The sequence below is a fragment of the Halichoeres trimaculatus genome, unplaced genomic scaffold (genome assembly GCF_033239565.1).
Source record: "Halichoeres trimaculatus isolate MK-OKI-2021-1 unplaced genomic scaffold, fHalTri1.1 fHalTri1_scaffold_10, whole genome shotgun sequence".
NCBI classification, from domain to species: Eukaryota; Metazoa; Chordata; class Actinopteri; order Labriformes; family Labridae; genus Halichoeres; species Halichoeres trimaculatus.
This window is the reverse complement of record NW_027437187.1, coordinates 20,357,105-20,374,432: the sequence shown is the minus strand read 5'-3', so window position 1 is coordinate 20,374,432 and position 17,328 is coordinate 20,357,105. Positions and strand designations below refer to the sequence as shown.

The following is a 17,328-nucleotide window of genomic DNA, read 5'->3' as shown; positions in this document are numbered from 1 at the left end:
ACTGGATGTTACAATTTTGCGTTGAGGGCAGCATGAGGCAAAACAAATTCCTTTCTGAACAATCACACTTGCCACTTGTGCTCCAGGCCTCCTACAAGTCCAAGGGCAACTAATAAAACTAAATGAACAGGAAAAGTACATAAAACCAAAAAGAGTTTTTCTCCTTATTGCTTTAAGGACTCAGGTTCAGGGCACTTACTAAAAATATTTCTGTTTGGGATAACAGTGAATGACACAAGAGTGACGTTCCTTAATACGACCTGCACAAAAAAATGGCAGAGGCCAAGAGATGAAAGGAGATAAAAAATAAAAGGAAACCTAGGCATTGTTTCATATTAACTGTTAGAAATTGACAGGAAATTGTAATATGCTACACATTTAATAGACAAATTCACAGAAATTGTATGATTTTGATGTTTCCTTTTATGATTATCTTAGATTAAGATTGTAGCAAAAGGCTGGTTAGGCCTACTTTATTATTTCCATAATGTGATCACTGTTTAATATATAAATTATTTAGCCAAATATGCTAATTCAAGTTTTTGAAGAGTTTACGCATGAAAAAAAAAAACATGATTATCTTATTGGCAACAGTTGGCAGTTAGTAAGTTAGCATAGCCTAGCATAAAAATCTGAAAACAGCAACACATAGCTAGCTAAGAAATGGAACAAAGTCTGCCATCTAAAACCCAAATATGATCAGCTTAATGTTTGTTCTATAGATAAAATGGTGTAAAATGTCTTGCTTCTCATTAAAATGCAGTTCTCATCTAAAAATAAGCATAATGATCACCACAATCTCTTTTGCTGTAACAGATGTATATCTGCATCAAATCAAAAATCTATAATGCATCAAACATTATTTCAGTTTTCAGTTTCAAACGAGCTTTGGATAAATTACGATCTTGACAATAAAACATGTAGTTGGTGTTAAAGCAGACAAACTTAAAGCTTATTAATTTATTTTTAAAGAGGTTTACACACTCAGAATCACACAAACACACACAGAAAGGCATCTACAGCCTGTGGTTGCTTCTCCTGCCTTTAGACCAATATCATAGATGACCGCAAAGGTCCTCATATGTATTTCAGTTGCGCCTTATCCTTGAAACCATTATACTCTGCCAGCACTCGCATGGGCAAACAAGACCAGAATGAACCAAACAACTGTATATGATGTGTTGAATATAGGTGCTCACTGGTAAATGAACTGTTGGCCAGGACACGACCAAGCGGCGACCAATTGGACAGAAATAAAATTTCAGCTCAAAAGTACAGAAGTTCAGAACACGAAGGATCTGATTATTTCATTTTTAAACAGCTGGTTGTGGGAGGGCAGGAATGAATGAATGTGATCGACCACATTGCCATCTCTAACACTGGCATGCTGCCCAAACTTTGTACAAAATGGAGCAGCGCAAGCGAACAGCTCATGCCAAGTGGAAACATCGGATGCATGGGCACTGAGTCACGGTGCTCAGCGTGCCCCCAGGAAAGCACAGGACTATCAAGAAGTGAAATCTGAGCCCTTTCCTGCTTCCTCTCCCTATAACCACAGGACTTTGATAAGCTTCAGAAGAGCCATTAAATATTTAAAAGCTACCTTGAATCTGATGTTCTATGTTGGTTCAACAGAAACAACCACATTTACACACAACACATATAAACCTCATCTATTTGTCTGTCATCACAACCTTGAGTTGAGTTCCCTCTCCCAGCAAACAAATAGTCTCTGTATGACCCTGCACATACAGGCTGCGCAGTGTTTCCCCCTCTTTATCCCCTCACAACTGCAATGACTAAGTCAGCAGGAATTTCTACCTTATACACTTAAAGGCGCAGACTCATTTCACAAAAGCTAACATACTTGACATGCCTTAGTCAGAAAAGCAGCAATGCATAGCTCTTGGTGAACACATTTACATTTTTGTTTCTGCACAGTGAAGATTTCTGCCTTTAACAAAAAGGTTTGAGCTTTCTTTTGGTTCCGGAAATTAATTTACACAGACCTTGGAGCAAGCAGGAGATTTGCATTCTGTTTCTCCAATTAATTTGTATTTTTCTGATCAGAACTGCTTTGATTACATACACTACCACAGAAGGCATAATCATATTTAAAATATTAAACAGCAAACAAAAATTCGCAATAACTATCTAGCATGTAAAACACAAGACTTGTTATTTTGTATTTATATTTTCCCATTCATAAGTCTGGTGTGGAAACTAGGATCATTACTTATTTGTACTAGATCCAGACCTTTATCAACACTTCTGTTGTTTTTGTAGCTGAAATATTTGCTTGACAACCAAATTTAAAGATGATATGTCTACTTGTTCTTCATTTTGGTTAAATTTGCAACAGTGCTCATAAAACTCAACATGAAAATCTGAAGATTTTTTAAATTATAAGATTAATTTGTGACTCCTTTTCTAAATGGTACAAATCCTTTAGCAGGGGGTTTATGTCTTAATGCCAGAATCAGTGACGGTAAAGCATTGAGAGATTTGTTTTAGCTGTTTGTTGACAGTAAGAAAATCTGAAAGCATTGCAAGCCTTATCCTTCAAGCGACTGAAAAGATATTTTTAACACAAATTAAAACAAAAAAATATTAAACGAAACAGGAGTTGCAGACTGTAAACATTTGCAGTATTCTGTCTGGCTGTCTGAACCTGCTCACCCTACAGTAGCAACATCCTCTGAAAGAAACTGTTTTCTCCTGCTGTGAAGTGGGCGCAGGTCAGAGCACTTAGACCAGAGATATCAAGTGGGTCTTTGGCAAGGACAGAGTAAACATGTTATCAAATGCAAAAGTCTCCCAGGCCAGTGGAGAGCTCTCCCAACTCCCAGTGGCTCCAAAATGCTTTAGTCTCCACTGGGTTCAGTACAAGGACACAGAGCACAGACTGTCTGCAGCAGAACAGGACAGCAGGTCCCCTTATGCCACATTTCATCTTACATCACTGCGGCTCAGACTCTCATACGCAAACTGACACCGGGACAGTTTAAACCATGCATACTTGAAAATTTGCTTTCTCAAAGAGAAGTGGCAGTTTGGAATGGCAGATTTATCTTTTGACATTTCGCTATTGAAATATAAATACAACATTCAGGACATGACGTTCTTTAAAATCAGGCAGCATGAGGAGGTAAGAGGTGAGAAACTGGAGCAGAGTACTCATACTGTAAGTTAATACCCTATCATATAAAGGAGACATGTGAGCAATGCGAGGAAGAGCAAGTGTGAGAGTGTGTGTGCCTCCCTGTGGAGCTATGAAGACTAACCTGCCCTGAGAGTGGGCATGGACACAGCAACATGCTTTACTGCTTGTCTGCCTCATTTTAAAAGCCTCTTGTCTATCTGACTTTGGCTCAGGTCCAGGGGCAGGAGGCAAGTCTGTCTACAGAAAACACGGAGACCTGAAGACGAGTCTTTGAGGGAAGCCAGACACTTTTAAAGTCACGAGTTCCCCCCTAAAACTCAAAGCAAACAGCGTAAAGTGTCAGAGGATCCTCGGCCTTGGCCAAACAGGCTGCTTGGCTGTGACCACTGCAGTGATGAGAGAATGTCTCCAACAAGTAAACAGAGCAGAGATATCTGACAGCCCGAGCTGTTAACAGCCTCTGATAAGCCCTGCAGAAAAGAGTCAGGTGAAAATAGAGGAGGAAACACCAGCAGACCGCCTGACAAGGACAATCAGAGATGAGATCCAGGCTGAGGCTAAGCCAAGTGGAAAAAACTAGCGAGGAAAAAACAGGCAGACAGAGTGGAAGAGGAGGGGGAAACAGAAGCAGGGAGAGAGGGAAGATTTACAAGCAGGAGGGAGGAAAACAAGGGGAGTGACGGGAAATTTTCAACCCTCCGAGCCTGCCATCGAGCTTGTATACTTGACATTTGTCTGACATTTCCCCTGAGTGCCCCTCCTCCTCCTGCGTTCAGCTCCTCAGTAAGGGCCTCTCCACGCATCACTGCCCGCCACTAAAAAGCATCCAGAACCTCTGCTCCAATCTGCACCGCCCTGCTCGGTCACTCCCACTCACTCCAAGTACACATCAACCTGCTTAATTCAGTCCAGCATTGTATACGGCCCTTTTGACTTATCTAGTTCAGCCCAAACTGCTGTGGGGAACAGCACTAGGTGGACCAACACGAGTAAAGAGGAGTTTTTTATTGTGTCTCAGTGCAGCACTACAAGGCCCAGAGGCTAGAGTAGAGTGCAGGGCAGACAGTTCTCCCTCCTCATGTAGTGTAATTAAAGAGGAGACCGGCCGTATTGACTAGAAAACCGCTGAATGCCCTTGAAGGAACATCTGTACTGGAGAAAAACAAGGCAATTATGCAGAAGGGAGGGGGGAGGAGAGATGAATGTTGAGCAAGGGGGGGTACACACACACACACACACACACACACACACACACACACCACAAGCCTCACAGTAAAAAACAAGAAGAAAAAGAAAGATACACCTGATCAAACTTTGTCCTGTCTAATCTTTCTCTTTTTTCCCCACACTATCAAAAAGGGCTTTATTTTCTCAATACAGACATTCCCATAGAAGAAAAACAAACTTCTAAATTCAAATAACCGACTGTATATGGATAATAAAGATAAAAAAAAAATCAATAGACGCATATAAAGAGCACCAGCGGGTCACTGCGTCCAAGAATAAACACACAGACAACAATAAACACCATAGTTTTCCTATAGGAACAGGCATGGTCACTGGGGAAAATACACAAGCTTGATTTCCACTGTTTGTTCTGAGGGTCCCTGAGGGTGAACAAGGGTGGTGTTTGAGACTCCCAGCTGACCCTGGGAGCTGTACACAGGTCTTCAATAGATTGAGCTCCAGAGGGATATTTTCCCACCGTTATTTAACACAGATGAGGACAGAAAGGGAGTACGGAGGGTCGAAATGTTCCTGATTGTAACAAGTTATGCCCTGAACTATTAAAGACTACCGTACTCCTTTTCTCTGGCAACTGAACCCAAAGATCGCCCCAGTGACTCCCTCCTTCTGGCTATAACTTCATATTTTATCTCATCTGTGTTAAAAGCTGTGTTTAGCTCTTTGTACACTTGAAGGAGAGGCACCAATGTCCTACAGATAGAAATATTTGCCTGATATCTTCAAAGGGTTGCAAGAAAGATGATACTTGCTACTGTTATAAATCAGAAAGCAACACAATTTCTGAAACAGAAGCCTTAAAGGCCACAGAAGTGTCTTACAAAGGCCTGTATCGCCTTCAATAGTGGCTTTGAAGAGGAACAAGACAGCTGATCTGGTTGTCCTAGTTTCTAATCAAAAAGCATAAGCTGTTGCTTACCTTGAAATCTGAGAAAAAAAGACCTGTGGTTGTATCAAATGTTGCTATACCAGTCATAAGAAATACAAGTGTCAACAACACAACTACCAAATCAATCTAGATGAAGAGGAATTTCTATAAAAAATTATATGACCCTCCTATGAACTGCCTTTAAACTCGACGACCCTGCCACTGAGGTGAAGTCAAACAAGGATGACTCTCCTTCAGATTCCTCAATATACCCCTTTAATAAATTGAAAAAAAAAGTCCCTAAGGCAAATATTTAACCGACATGGTCCAGACAGGTAGACTAGCTCATTTCTTGGAAGAGCAACTGTAACCTCAGCTCAGTATGCCCTCCTAATACCTGGTGCTCTATATTGCAGCCATCCTTCACTCCACAAATAGCCTGATCTGAAGACAAGGTCTCTGTAATGAACAGAGAGGAAATGTTTGCACTGGCCTGTGGACAATCCAGCAGTCTGACGGAAATGAAGGGAAAACACTGCATAGATTCATGGGATTTGTTCACTGGTGAAAAAATGCAGTATGTTTATGCGACTGGAAACCACCTACCTAGATCAAAGCCAGATATGCTTTTACTGTAATCGTATCACAAAATAATGACACAAACACTCCAGACATTAGAATGTATTCAGGGAAGCATCTGACATAAGAGTTTAAAGAGAAAGCCGTGAAATGAAAGTTACCTTTCTGGCACTTGGTGGATGTCCAGCAGCGGTAGTCGTACTTGTCATTAAATGACGTCCTCTTACAAAGAGGGTTATCCTCCATCATGCCAGGGCAGACATTATCGCATTCCTTCGCCTTCTTATTCCCATTGATAACATTGTTGAACTCAGCATCCATTATAAGAGACCAGTCCACTGAGTCCAGGTAGCAGAGCTCAGGGTTCTTCTCAATCCTCATGGCTCCGCGGGTGATGTTCCTCAGGTTATACAGGCCGATGTCCTTCAGACTTGTCATCTCATAGATTACCAGGGCATAGTTATAGAAGAGATTACGCCCCCGGATGACACTCAGGTTGGGGAAGAGCACGCTCAGACTGTCCAGGCCCGATACACGAAACAGCAGCAGGTAGTCGGTGATGACGGTCAGCTTTGGGAAGCTGAGGGAGCGGAAGACTTCCTGATGGATGTTGTTGGTTTTGTCGTTGATTAGGAGGATCTGTAGGTACCCTTCAACAACTGTGCAGTTCTCCAGACGCTTGAACTCACTGATCTCATTTCTGATATCAATACTTGGACCACAGACTGAAAGACAAAAGAGAGAAGAAAAGTTAAGATGCATTCCAACTCTCTCAAACAAAATGTCAACAAAGAGTAAAGCTCAGAAGAAAGTTAAAAAATGTCCTTAGCTTAAAAAAAATGAATGTGGCAGTGAAGGACTGTTACATAGGTTAGCATGAAGATTTCCCAAAGCTTTTAATTACATTAATCTTCTTGAATCTTGAAGCATATAATTATGTCAGTCAGGATTATGACTGGTACTTCACAGGCAACGTGATTCATACGGCACAATTCATGCTTTGCTACGAAAAGACAGTCTGTGACGTGCAGGAACACCGTGTCTCTCCAAGATGTAAAAAAAGTTCATATTTGTTCTGGAGTTCTCACTTAAGAGCATTTTTTTTATCTTGAGAGTTGTTCATGGAGCTGTTCTTAATAAAGAAGTTACCAGGGAAGTTGTGCAAAAAAAAATCATTTCCAGATTAAATGTTGTGTCTGTCACCTCAGATAACCCCAGAGTTGGACAAAGAAATTCCACTGAGCTGGAAAACAGAACTTTAAACCACACACACACACACACACGCACGCATGCACGTGCGCACACACGCACACACACACACACACACACACACACACACACACACACACACACACACACACACACACACACACACACACACACACACACACACACACACACACACACACACACACACACCCACACCAACAACAAAGATGGCATCTATTATTGACGACTATCTCTTCCTCTAACCCAGCTTATCAATTGCCAAACCTGAGAATTAATAATCATTGCTGTTCTCATAATGATATTGTGCGTCACTAAGGTAAAATGTTTTTGTCTCAGACAAAATGCACTAAACTTCTTTAACTTTTTAACATACTGTTTATGTTTGAAATTAATTTATATCAACTGGTTTTCCACTTTTTATTTTCTATCGTTGAAGTGGATATGAGAGTGGATAATAGAGCTGCACGATTTGGGGAAAAGGTGCGATTTGCGATTAGGTGGACAATATTGCGATTGCGATTGTGCTTGCGATTTAATAAAAAAAGTTGTGTCATGATGAGTCTACACGCTTGCTTGGTTATCATGGAGAAAAATCTGAATTGCATGTGCTGACATTGCGATTGCGATTGCGATTGCGATTGCGATAATCGTGCAGCCCTAGTGGATAATATGATATTAACTTCACTTTCATTCAGACTTGAACAGAATCTGACATTACATCTCATTCAGGTATCATTATATATATATATATATATATATATATATATATATATATATATATATATATATATATATATAAATATATATATATATATATATATATATATATATATATATATATATATATATATATATATATATATATATATAATTTTTTTTATTAGATATTTAATATTACAAAACAAATTTGAAAACTAACAGTTTAGTGTTTTCTACAGATAAGTGGTGGTACAGCGTCAGACCATGTCAACTCCACACAGAAACAACACAGGGCATGACATCACTTCGCTGCAGTAACACTGTCGGTTGAACGCCGTAAAGCGGGGCAGAACATGGCAGGAGCTTAGAACATGGAGTTGTTGATCCACTGCCATCAAACATTCATGATTTTCAGCTTTCTTAGACATTTATCCTCTATGTCTCAGCTGAAGTCCAGGCTAATCCAGTAAACTCTTTCTACTCTAAGACCAAATTTAATTTTATACCAATGGTAACTAAGGCTCTCCAAGTACAGCCAACTTAACTAACCCAGGTACATATCATTGAAGGAATATACATGTGTAAAGTAATCTATAGAGCAAACAAAGTTCTGTGAATTGTGTAGTATTGTTTGCTCAGACTGAAGCTGGAGTAATGTCAGTGTGCAGCAGTCAGTTATTTTCCACACAACTTAACTAGTTCCTCCAACACTCCTTACTATCTATTTCAGACATTTAGCTCAGTACTAACACTGTTAGCTATTAATCTAATAAATCAGCTTATACGCACTAACTTAAGTTTTCACCAGAAAAGATACATTTTCAAAGCGTTTTTCACTAGGGCTGGGCAATTATGGTAAAAATAAGAATCCTGATTATTTTAAGTGATATTGAAATCACAATTAATATACACAATTATTCATTTATTCAAAAACTTCAGTACTGATTTAAACACAACTTTAAAGAACCAGAAAGTGGCACATACAGTATTATTGATACACATAAGTCACACACACTCGCTGTGGCTGCACATGGAACACAGAAGAGCTATGAAGCACAGGAACTTGCATACATCTACACTGTGTGGCATATCAATTGTTTTTCTTTGATTATATCGTTGTTATGATTGTCAGATGGCAAAATTGAAATCACGATTAAATCCGATTAATTGTCCAGCCCTATTTTTCACCTATACATGACTCAACTTTTGCTCCAGTAATTTTGCCTTATTTTTTCAAATATGTACACTATTTGTTAATCCTAGCTAACTTTATACACATGCCTGCTTGTGGTCATGCCATATAGCCAGTAATTTCAGTAAGTTTACAATTTATTTCAGATGTCCATCTGTTTTTAAAAAGTTAAGCTAGCCCAAAACGTCTAAAAAAACAATATTTTGTAACAATTCATAATATCTGTTTTGATAAATAATACTCATATGAAGGTATTGGCAAATTCAGGCTGCACATCATTGTGAACTATCTGAAAGGAGGTCAGCACAGGAAATGCTTTGACATATGAGCTCCTTGGTTAAACCTGTTAAGTTCTTAAAGAGGCTTAAGATTCTGTAGCAGTGAGCGACACTGTCACAACACCTTTCCAACGGGACACACAGGCATGTTTTTAATCAGCCTTTGATCACAGTCAACACAACATGGCTCCAGGATAAATGCAAAGAGCTTAACTTTTTCAGGGCACCAAGTCACTCTGTAAAATAAACCCATGTGTTTTTAGGATGGTAAAATTGTTCTACAGGGTTTATATCCAATCATATTATGTGTGTGCTCTCAAAATGTCAGTCTGAGTAAATTAACTTCACTTCAGTGGAGACAAAAAAGGCCATGTTTGATGTTTTTTGTTGAAACCGTTCTGCCAAAAATAGAAGCCGCATTGTTTATGGGGATGAATGGGCTATATTTGCTCCTGTCAGGGTGTTTCACTCGTCCAAATTTAGAACGGAAACGATTACTCCACTAGAAAATAGTATTTGCTTTCTCCAATCAACACCAATGCCCCTGGGCTCCACTTGTGAGCTATCGAGCTGCATGTCTTCTTTGTTTCATTGAGAATTTTCTTCCAGCTTCTCCAGCAGCCGGAGAGGGAGGGAGGAGGGGTGGAGCCACTCCAATACAAAGACTAATTTGTTTGTTAGTAAAGAGAAACTCTAGGCCCCACTTCCTGATGAGGGCATTAATAAATGCGGGGGCGCCTGGCCAGTGAATGGAGAGGGGGGAGCAAAGAGAGATACTGTGGCGAGGGAGAGATAAGGTTTCAGCCAAAAACCCTACCAGTGTTAGACCAAGACAAACAAAGCTTCTACATGCCAACACTGTGCTTCTGTACGCTATAAACGTCACAGATTTCTGCTCACATCTCATTATGATTTGATTAACACTTTGAAATTCTTGAAAAAGGAAATGGGAGAAAAGAGTGAAAAGAATGAGGAATAAAAGAAAAAAAACTCTTTGTGACGTCCTTGTTCTTCTCATTAGGCATGTTAAGTACCAGGAATTCCAATCATTTCCTTGGAAAAGGATTGAGTAGGATGTTGCCTAAAACTAAGCCTCCAGGCTTCTCTCATTCTTGCTGGCAATCCACTTGTTGTGAAGACAACAAAGCTTTAGATACCAAACCTCTGTATTCATTGTTACATAAACAAAAAGAGCTGAAGGGATAAAAAATCCAAGTGCTAACAGCAGTGGCCTGAGAGTGATGTGGATATTTAGGCGTCTGTGTCCTCCACAGAAGGGGGAGACGCCTGCACACGTGTGTGCTTCTCTCCCCTCACTCTCTTTGCTCTTCACACTGCTGAGTAAACACACATATCTCCACAGCGTAATGGGATCCATCGGCTCATGTTTATGATTGATAAACCCTGCCCTGGCCCTCCATGGATATGTCATTTCAACACACATCCAAGCATGAATGCACTCATGCAAACATGAACTAATGTTATTTTGGAAAATAAACTAATGGCTGCTGCTTCTATGAACTTATCATGAAAACAGGAGTCCCAATAACTAAGATCAGCAGACTGTTAAGGAGTGCTACTTCAAGAATGGTTTAAGCGAATGCAAAGAAGAGATTTAATGATTCAACAATACCTTATTTCAATAAAGTTATACCTGTAGTTTTGCAAGGCTATGAGGGTTTCATGATATTCTGTGATAATGTTTTATATACAATTGTTTTCCAAATGAAAACATTCAATACATATAGATGGTTTGTGCTCAACAAACTTCTCAACAATAAGCCTAGTGAGAGACAGATGAATGTATAACTATGCAAATATATTTAAGCAATCATGAAGCATTCTTTCCCTCCCTCCAAGAGAAATTTGGTTGAGGTGTGCACAGTTAAAAAAAAAACACAATAAAGTAGATTATTAACTCCAGGAACAAAAAACAGACATGAGTTGTAATAATTTCAAACTACATCAAAAGCATCAGCTTCAAAAATGTTCCACTTAAATCCATTTGATTTTGAAACCGGTCACTGAGCGGTCACATCCCCTCACACCTGCCACATCAACTAGGCCTAATCCGTGGCATACTGGAAGTCATCTGACCAGCGGTCTGGTGGGCCACTTCCCCTCAGTGGAACAGACTTCAAACACTGTGGCTCAAATATCAGCAAAACCCCAAACAGTAACACTACACTGCCCATCAAAACAGCTACACCCACACAGAAAGACCCCCCCCCTTCCTCACCAAGATAAGGCATGCACAAAACCACCTGATCACTGGGTACAACCACCTTAAAGAAAACTGTTCAATTGGAGTTTAATGTGGTGATAAGAAGCTTAATTTTTTAAATGTTTCTCTGAGCAAAGTTTCACATTTTGAAGCATATACTTTCCAAATTGGTGCAATAGTATATGTATGAATAGTGTTTTTTGTTTTTGCTAATACTTGAGGTCCTGCATTAAAAAATATAAACAAGGGAAATGTCCATATACATTTTGCAGTGTTGTCCTCAGAGGACAAGTGAGACAGTTTGTACACTTTAATGTTACCCTGTTTCCAGCTCTGCCCTGCTTGTTTCAAATAATTATGATTATCTGAAATGATGTGTTTGTATTTTCCCTGTTGAATTTGTACTAAGGTCATTTATAATGAGGGCTCACCTTGTAACTCAGGTTTAAATGAAGGTTGTTTAAATTTGGAGAGGGCAAATGTCTGAAACGATGTGCAGAAGCAAACACAGAACTTCATTCTTCTTTTCAATTTAAAATGTGATCAATTAATCTTTATTCTTGTTATGAACTGTAACTTTTTATATCACCTGAAAAAGTAAAGACAATTACAAAATTTTCTCTGTGTATTATTAAGCTTTTAGAAAAACAATAATCTGTCAGACCGCACGAAAATATCCTAATTATCAAACTATAAATATTTGTAATAAACAGACAGAATAAGTCACAATGTAAATTAAGTTTTTAGCTTATTATAAATGAATCTGTCTAACACAGAAAGTTTACTTTTAGCAATTGAATGGGGTCTGATCAGACCTTTTACACCAGTTTTATACAATGAAACAAAGACAAACTTTCAGCTAATGCATACTTATTGACATTAAGTTGAGCATCAAATTCAGGAGAGATGCATAACACAGCAGACTGACAAACAAATTACAAGTTACAGTTAATGAGCAATATTCTATATATATATATATATATATATATATATATATATATATATATATATATATATATATATATATATATATATATATATATATATATATATATATATATATCACTCAGTAACGTAACTAACCCTAACCCTATTGATATTGTTACCCAGTAGGCCTGAGCAGAAGCTACAGACCTAGCTGTCTTGACTAACAATATAAATGTATTTAAAGCTTCACCTTTTTGTTTATGGCAGCTGCACAATAACCACTAGTGATGATGAAAACAACAGATATGTAAACTTTTTACAGATTCACATCCTCACCTGATGACCAGCTTCTCCCTATGATATGGCAAACGCCTTTAATTACAGGAGTCTACATTTACAATCATCCCAAATTGTACAATACCCCACAGGCCATTTCACTAGCTGCCCATGATGATGTATGTGCGGCTGGCCAGAGTCTTCATTTGAGCAAATCCAATGACGGGCCACTTGAAATAAAGTGTTTAATTAAGCATTGTAAAACTCAGCTGGCAGCCTGCAGGAGCTGCAGGACGGCATTCGACTACACTCTCACAAACTAGCCTAGTGACACACTTTCACATCCTCACACAGGGGCATGCCACTGACTCAGGCTGTCACGCTGTGTTCTGCTGAAAAACACACACACACACACACACACACACTCACTGAGCTGCACTGTAACTGTAAACACACACACACACATTCATACAGCCATGAGAACTCGTTACACTTTTGTTGCTGGGGGTGAGGAGACATTCCTGCATCCAGCCAAGTGTGGAGGGGGCTGCGTCTCTGTGTGTGAGCATGTAGCCCCAGTCACAAGATAGGAATAGGGCACCTTGGTGTACAGTGACAGCAGACTTGAAGTATATCAGATCCATCCCGATAAGAAGATCCGATCTGCATCTCACTGGAGCCCAAAGGGTAAAGGTAGGAGGGGCTGCCTGTCAAACAATACTCACTGATGTTTGACTATTCAAGCCACCATTCAGGTTTTCTGGAGCAACACGTCTCTTCATAAATAACTGAGCAGGAACACTGGAGTGCCCTCCTCAAACAGGACAGAGGGTGCCTGTACTCACACAACCCCCGGACCAATGTTGCTGGTGAAAAATCTATTTTTAACTCCAATAGTAGTGATGCCATGTGATGAAGTAAAAAAAAACAAAAACAAACAAAAACAAAACAAAAGGGGTGCCTCTCTGTGTGGACAGTCCACAAACTCTCTACTCTTCCAGTCAACAAAACCATGCCTGTCATGCTTGTAAGCATATTTTTGCTTGGTCTATTTCCAAACACAAAATCTGTATCTCCATCCTGTTCTCTGTAACTTTTCAAGACTTGTGTGCACCATACTTGGAAGCTATTACAGGGAAATTTTACTGTGGTAAGAGTCAAGAGGGAGCTAAATTAAATTTTCTATGTGTGGATGGATTATCAAAACAAAAAGAGCAACAAAAAGTTTTCACCCCCAAATGGAGCTCTCAGATTTTTGTGATTTTCCACTAAGTGGTGATAAAAGCTGGAAATTCTGACCCTCTCCACAGGTCACTGAAGTACACATTATTTCCAAAGTGATAAACCAATGACACCCATCCCTGCTTTCTTCTTCTTCACCATCTTTGTCTCTGAGCTCTTTGTTCTGATGTTTTATACACCACAAAGCTTCAAGATCTAAGGAGCAGCTACTTGTATCCCAGCCCTCTGTGCTGTTCATGGGTGTCACACCGGCTCAGGAGGGTGTAAAGAAATGCACCCCCTACATGGCTGTGTTTGCACCATTGCTGAATAGGAGTAAAAACTGTGTTTTTTTAACTTCTATTTTAATGCTAAAAAGGGGTCAGTCAGTGTGTCTCCTTCCCATGTCAAGCTGTCTGCACCCTCACACTGTCTGAAACAGGAAAATTAGGTTTAGGGGAAGTGACGTAACACTTAGAACACACAGAAACACAAACAAATACTGCCATGCCACTCAACCTGTGTACTCAAGTGTGGAAAATTCAACAGGAGATAACTCACTCACCATCAACACACATACCTTTAAAACTCCATCTTTGTAGTATAAAGAAGACAGTCATCTAAACATGTCCTAATTCATCAGGAATTTAAAAAGGACGTTTTCTTGTAATACATTATAAAAGTCTTTCTGTTTCTTATTACATTGTTTTCCATCATTGTTCTCCATGTCACATATACTTTCTCATCAACAAATAATGGTGGTATAAACTTTGACGATCGTTTTAACTTTGTTCAAAATAATTTTTCCTCTGGTTGAATCATATTACTGATTATTACCTTGAGTCTGATGGTAACAAATAAAGAGACACAACTATTGGATGGTACTTAAAGGGTTTCTAAATATAAGAAACTCCATGACAATTGCTAACATATTTTGGTTGCTGTAGCATGGAAAAATTTTTTAAAAAGCTTACACGTGTACACAATGATTTTAATAACTTAAAATGTATATTCTATAATGTATCCCTGGATGAGAATTGGGCGAATTTTATCTACGTCTTGAAAAATTATAGCACTTTATAGTTGTAAGTGAGCTACAAGTGAGATACAATTGCAGTCTTCTATGATAAAACGGTGTAGCAAAATCATTTCTTCTCCGTGGTGAATTTCTTCTGCTGTTTTCTTCTTTATTACGGTTGTATGTCCTTTTAAGAAGCAAAAACTCGCTCTGATGCTGGTTGTTCATGCGCAGCGACGCCTCACCACGAAATGCAAAATGGCCACATGGTCGTAGTAACCTTCAGCTCTGGTCCCTGTTTTCATCCTCTGCTTCCACCATGCCTCATACAAACATTAAGGCAACATGTGCAGAGTATATGTTGCTCTTTCCATAAAACCTAAAGTGCTCCATCGGATTGGTGATTTTGGCGCTGAATAAAGCAGATTTCATGTCAAAGTGTTCAGCCACTGACGGGCAGCTGTAGCTACCACATGGTCCTCGGCTAATGTGGACGTAAAAGGTACACGTCGCTGAGATTTGGGCTCTCGGAACTTGTGTCCTTATAAGAAAGATTACAAACTTAAATATAAATTAAATACGCTTTCTAAAATAATTTAGACACATTGTTTTAGACCACAAATCAGGAAACACTGCTTTTAGAAGAGGTTAAATAGGGTTACAGAGCACACTGTGTTCTCAGTTAAGCCTTTCCATATTTTAACACACCTGCTCCACACACACACAAAAAAAACACAACACAAAATGTGTGATTTTAAAAAAGAATAGGTTACTTACTCTCTCCATGTGTGGACCAGATGCAGATGGTGGAGACAGACAGCATCAGTCCCCAAAACAAGGTCGGTGTGTCAGATCTCATGTTCCTCGACATTATTTGCGTCCCAAAAAACCTTAGGGGGCAAAATGAACACTCCTTTTTTAAAAACAATACCCTATAAAGGATAGAAGGGTAAGGTAAATGTGTCAATAGCCCGAAAAGGCTACCCTTTGGTAGCTTGAAAATGCGTGGCTTTCGTAAAACGAATATTTGTTCTACAAAATAATAAAAACACGTTCAATGAGATGTGTGTGAATGATAAGAAAAGGGAGTTTTACTGGTGAACAAAAATACTAAAACAGTCAGCTATTTTTTCCAGTCAGAAGATACTTTGACGTCGGATTGTATGGCACACAAGCCAGTGATTTTACTGGATAAATGATGGTAATCCCCATCTTCAGTCTCCATCTCTAGAAAACAGCAGTGCGCGTACAGTGCGACCAGGCCCGGTGTGTTAAAAATGTGGGAATTAAAATGTGTGAAAAGAAGCCTGTATCCGCATTTTAAAGTCACGGTGGTGTCGCTCGCCTGTTTATGAGGGGAGGAGAAGGGGCTGAAAACACGTCCAGGTCCACAGGGGTGGTGGCTGAGAGGCTGAAAATGAATGAATCCCCCTATTTTCGTTTATGCCATTCAGCCAGCACTGGCTCTCGATCCCAGGCGGTGAGAAGTCGCTTCTAAACCGATTTTCCAGCTCCCAAGCTCGGACTTATCTCCGTCGTCAGTCGGGATTTGCAGCTGAAAGAAAACACTACACTTGTGCCACGCAGGAGAATGGGTCTCCAGCTCGCTCCTGCTAGACGGACTCGGCCCGGGTGGGAGGGAGAATAAACCCAAGGAGTTGTCCTTTTTTAACGAGTGTTATTATTTTTGCCTTTCTCCTCATACAACGAGACAGAGAACAAAACTCCCGTGGCGTGTGTATCCAGCGGCTGAAATCCAAGCGGTTCGCCCTCGGTGGAAGCAGCAGGCTGTGGGGATCCGCTCCTCCGTAGAATCTCTGCTGTAAACAAGAGTCGGCTTCTCTCACTCAGAAACACATAGTGCTGGGATAGGGTGGCCGGGAGCATGGTGGAAAAACCGGAGTGGAGTATGAGATGATTCCCAAACTCTACGCCCCGAATTAGAGGCGCACATTAACGATGTCTCTGTGTGTCCGTGATGCTGTCAACTTTTGTCCTGATTAATAATCCTCTATAATAAGTATAAACATCTCAAGAGAGTATGTTAAGTATGTCGGGAAAACATGGAAAATCCTGTTTTGGAATTAAAATGACTTTGGGAGACCATAACTCTGGGAAATTGTAAACACCCAATATCTCCTACAAGAAACAAGTCCAGTTAAATTCTCTCTGTCGGTTCAAAAAAGGGGGTTGCTCCCACCTCAAGTGGTTTCAATGTTGTTTTTTCGGTTGTGTAGATTTTTTTTTTCTTTTTAAATGTGGATGGCTTTTTAAACTGAAGTAGGATGAAACTCATCATTAAGATGTTGGTGATAAAGAAATCATGATACTAACATTTAGCACCTCATATATTAAGACAGTGTAGTGGTGGGCCAGTTGTAGAGGTTTCACAACTTGAGCAGTCAGGC

At 39.6% G+C, this 17,328-nt stretch overlaps 1 protein-coding gene across 1 annotated transcript in view; it reads right to left on the bottom strand.

Moving 5' to 3' along the window:
* Window positions 1-16,752, bottom strand: part of igf1ra (insulin-like growth factor 1a receptor) — a 76,182-nt gene extending 59,430 nt beyond the window's left edge. The window contains exons 1-2 of the mRNA XM_074677054.1: window positions 15,698-16,752; window positions 6,017-6,580 (exon numbers count right to left, since the gene is read on the bottom strand). Coding sequence (XP_074533155.1) covers window positions 6,017-6,580; window positions 15,698-15,791 — 658 coding nt within the window. The 5' untranslated portion in view covers window positions 15,792-16,752. The remainder of the gene's footprint in view (window positions 1-6,016; window positions 6,581-15,697) is intronic.
* Window positions 16,753-17,328: the final 576 nt, after the last annotated feature.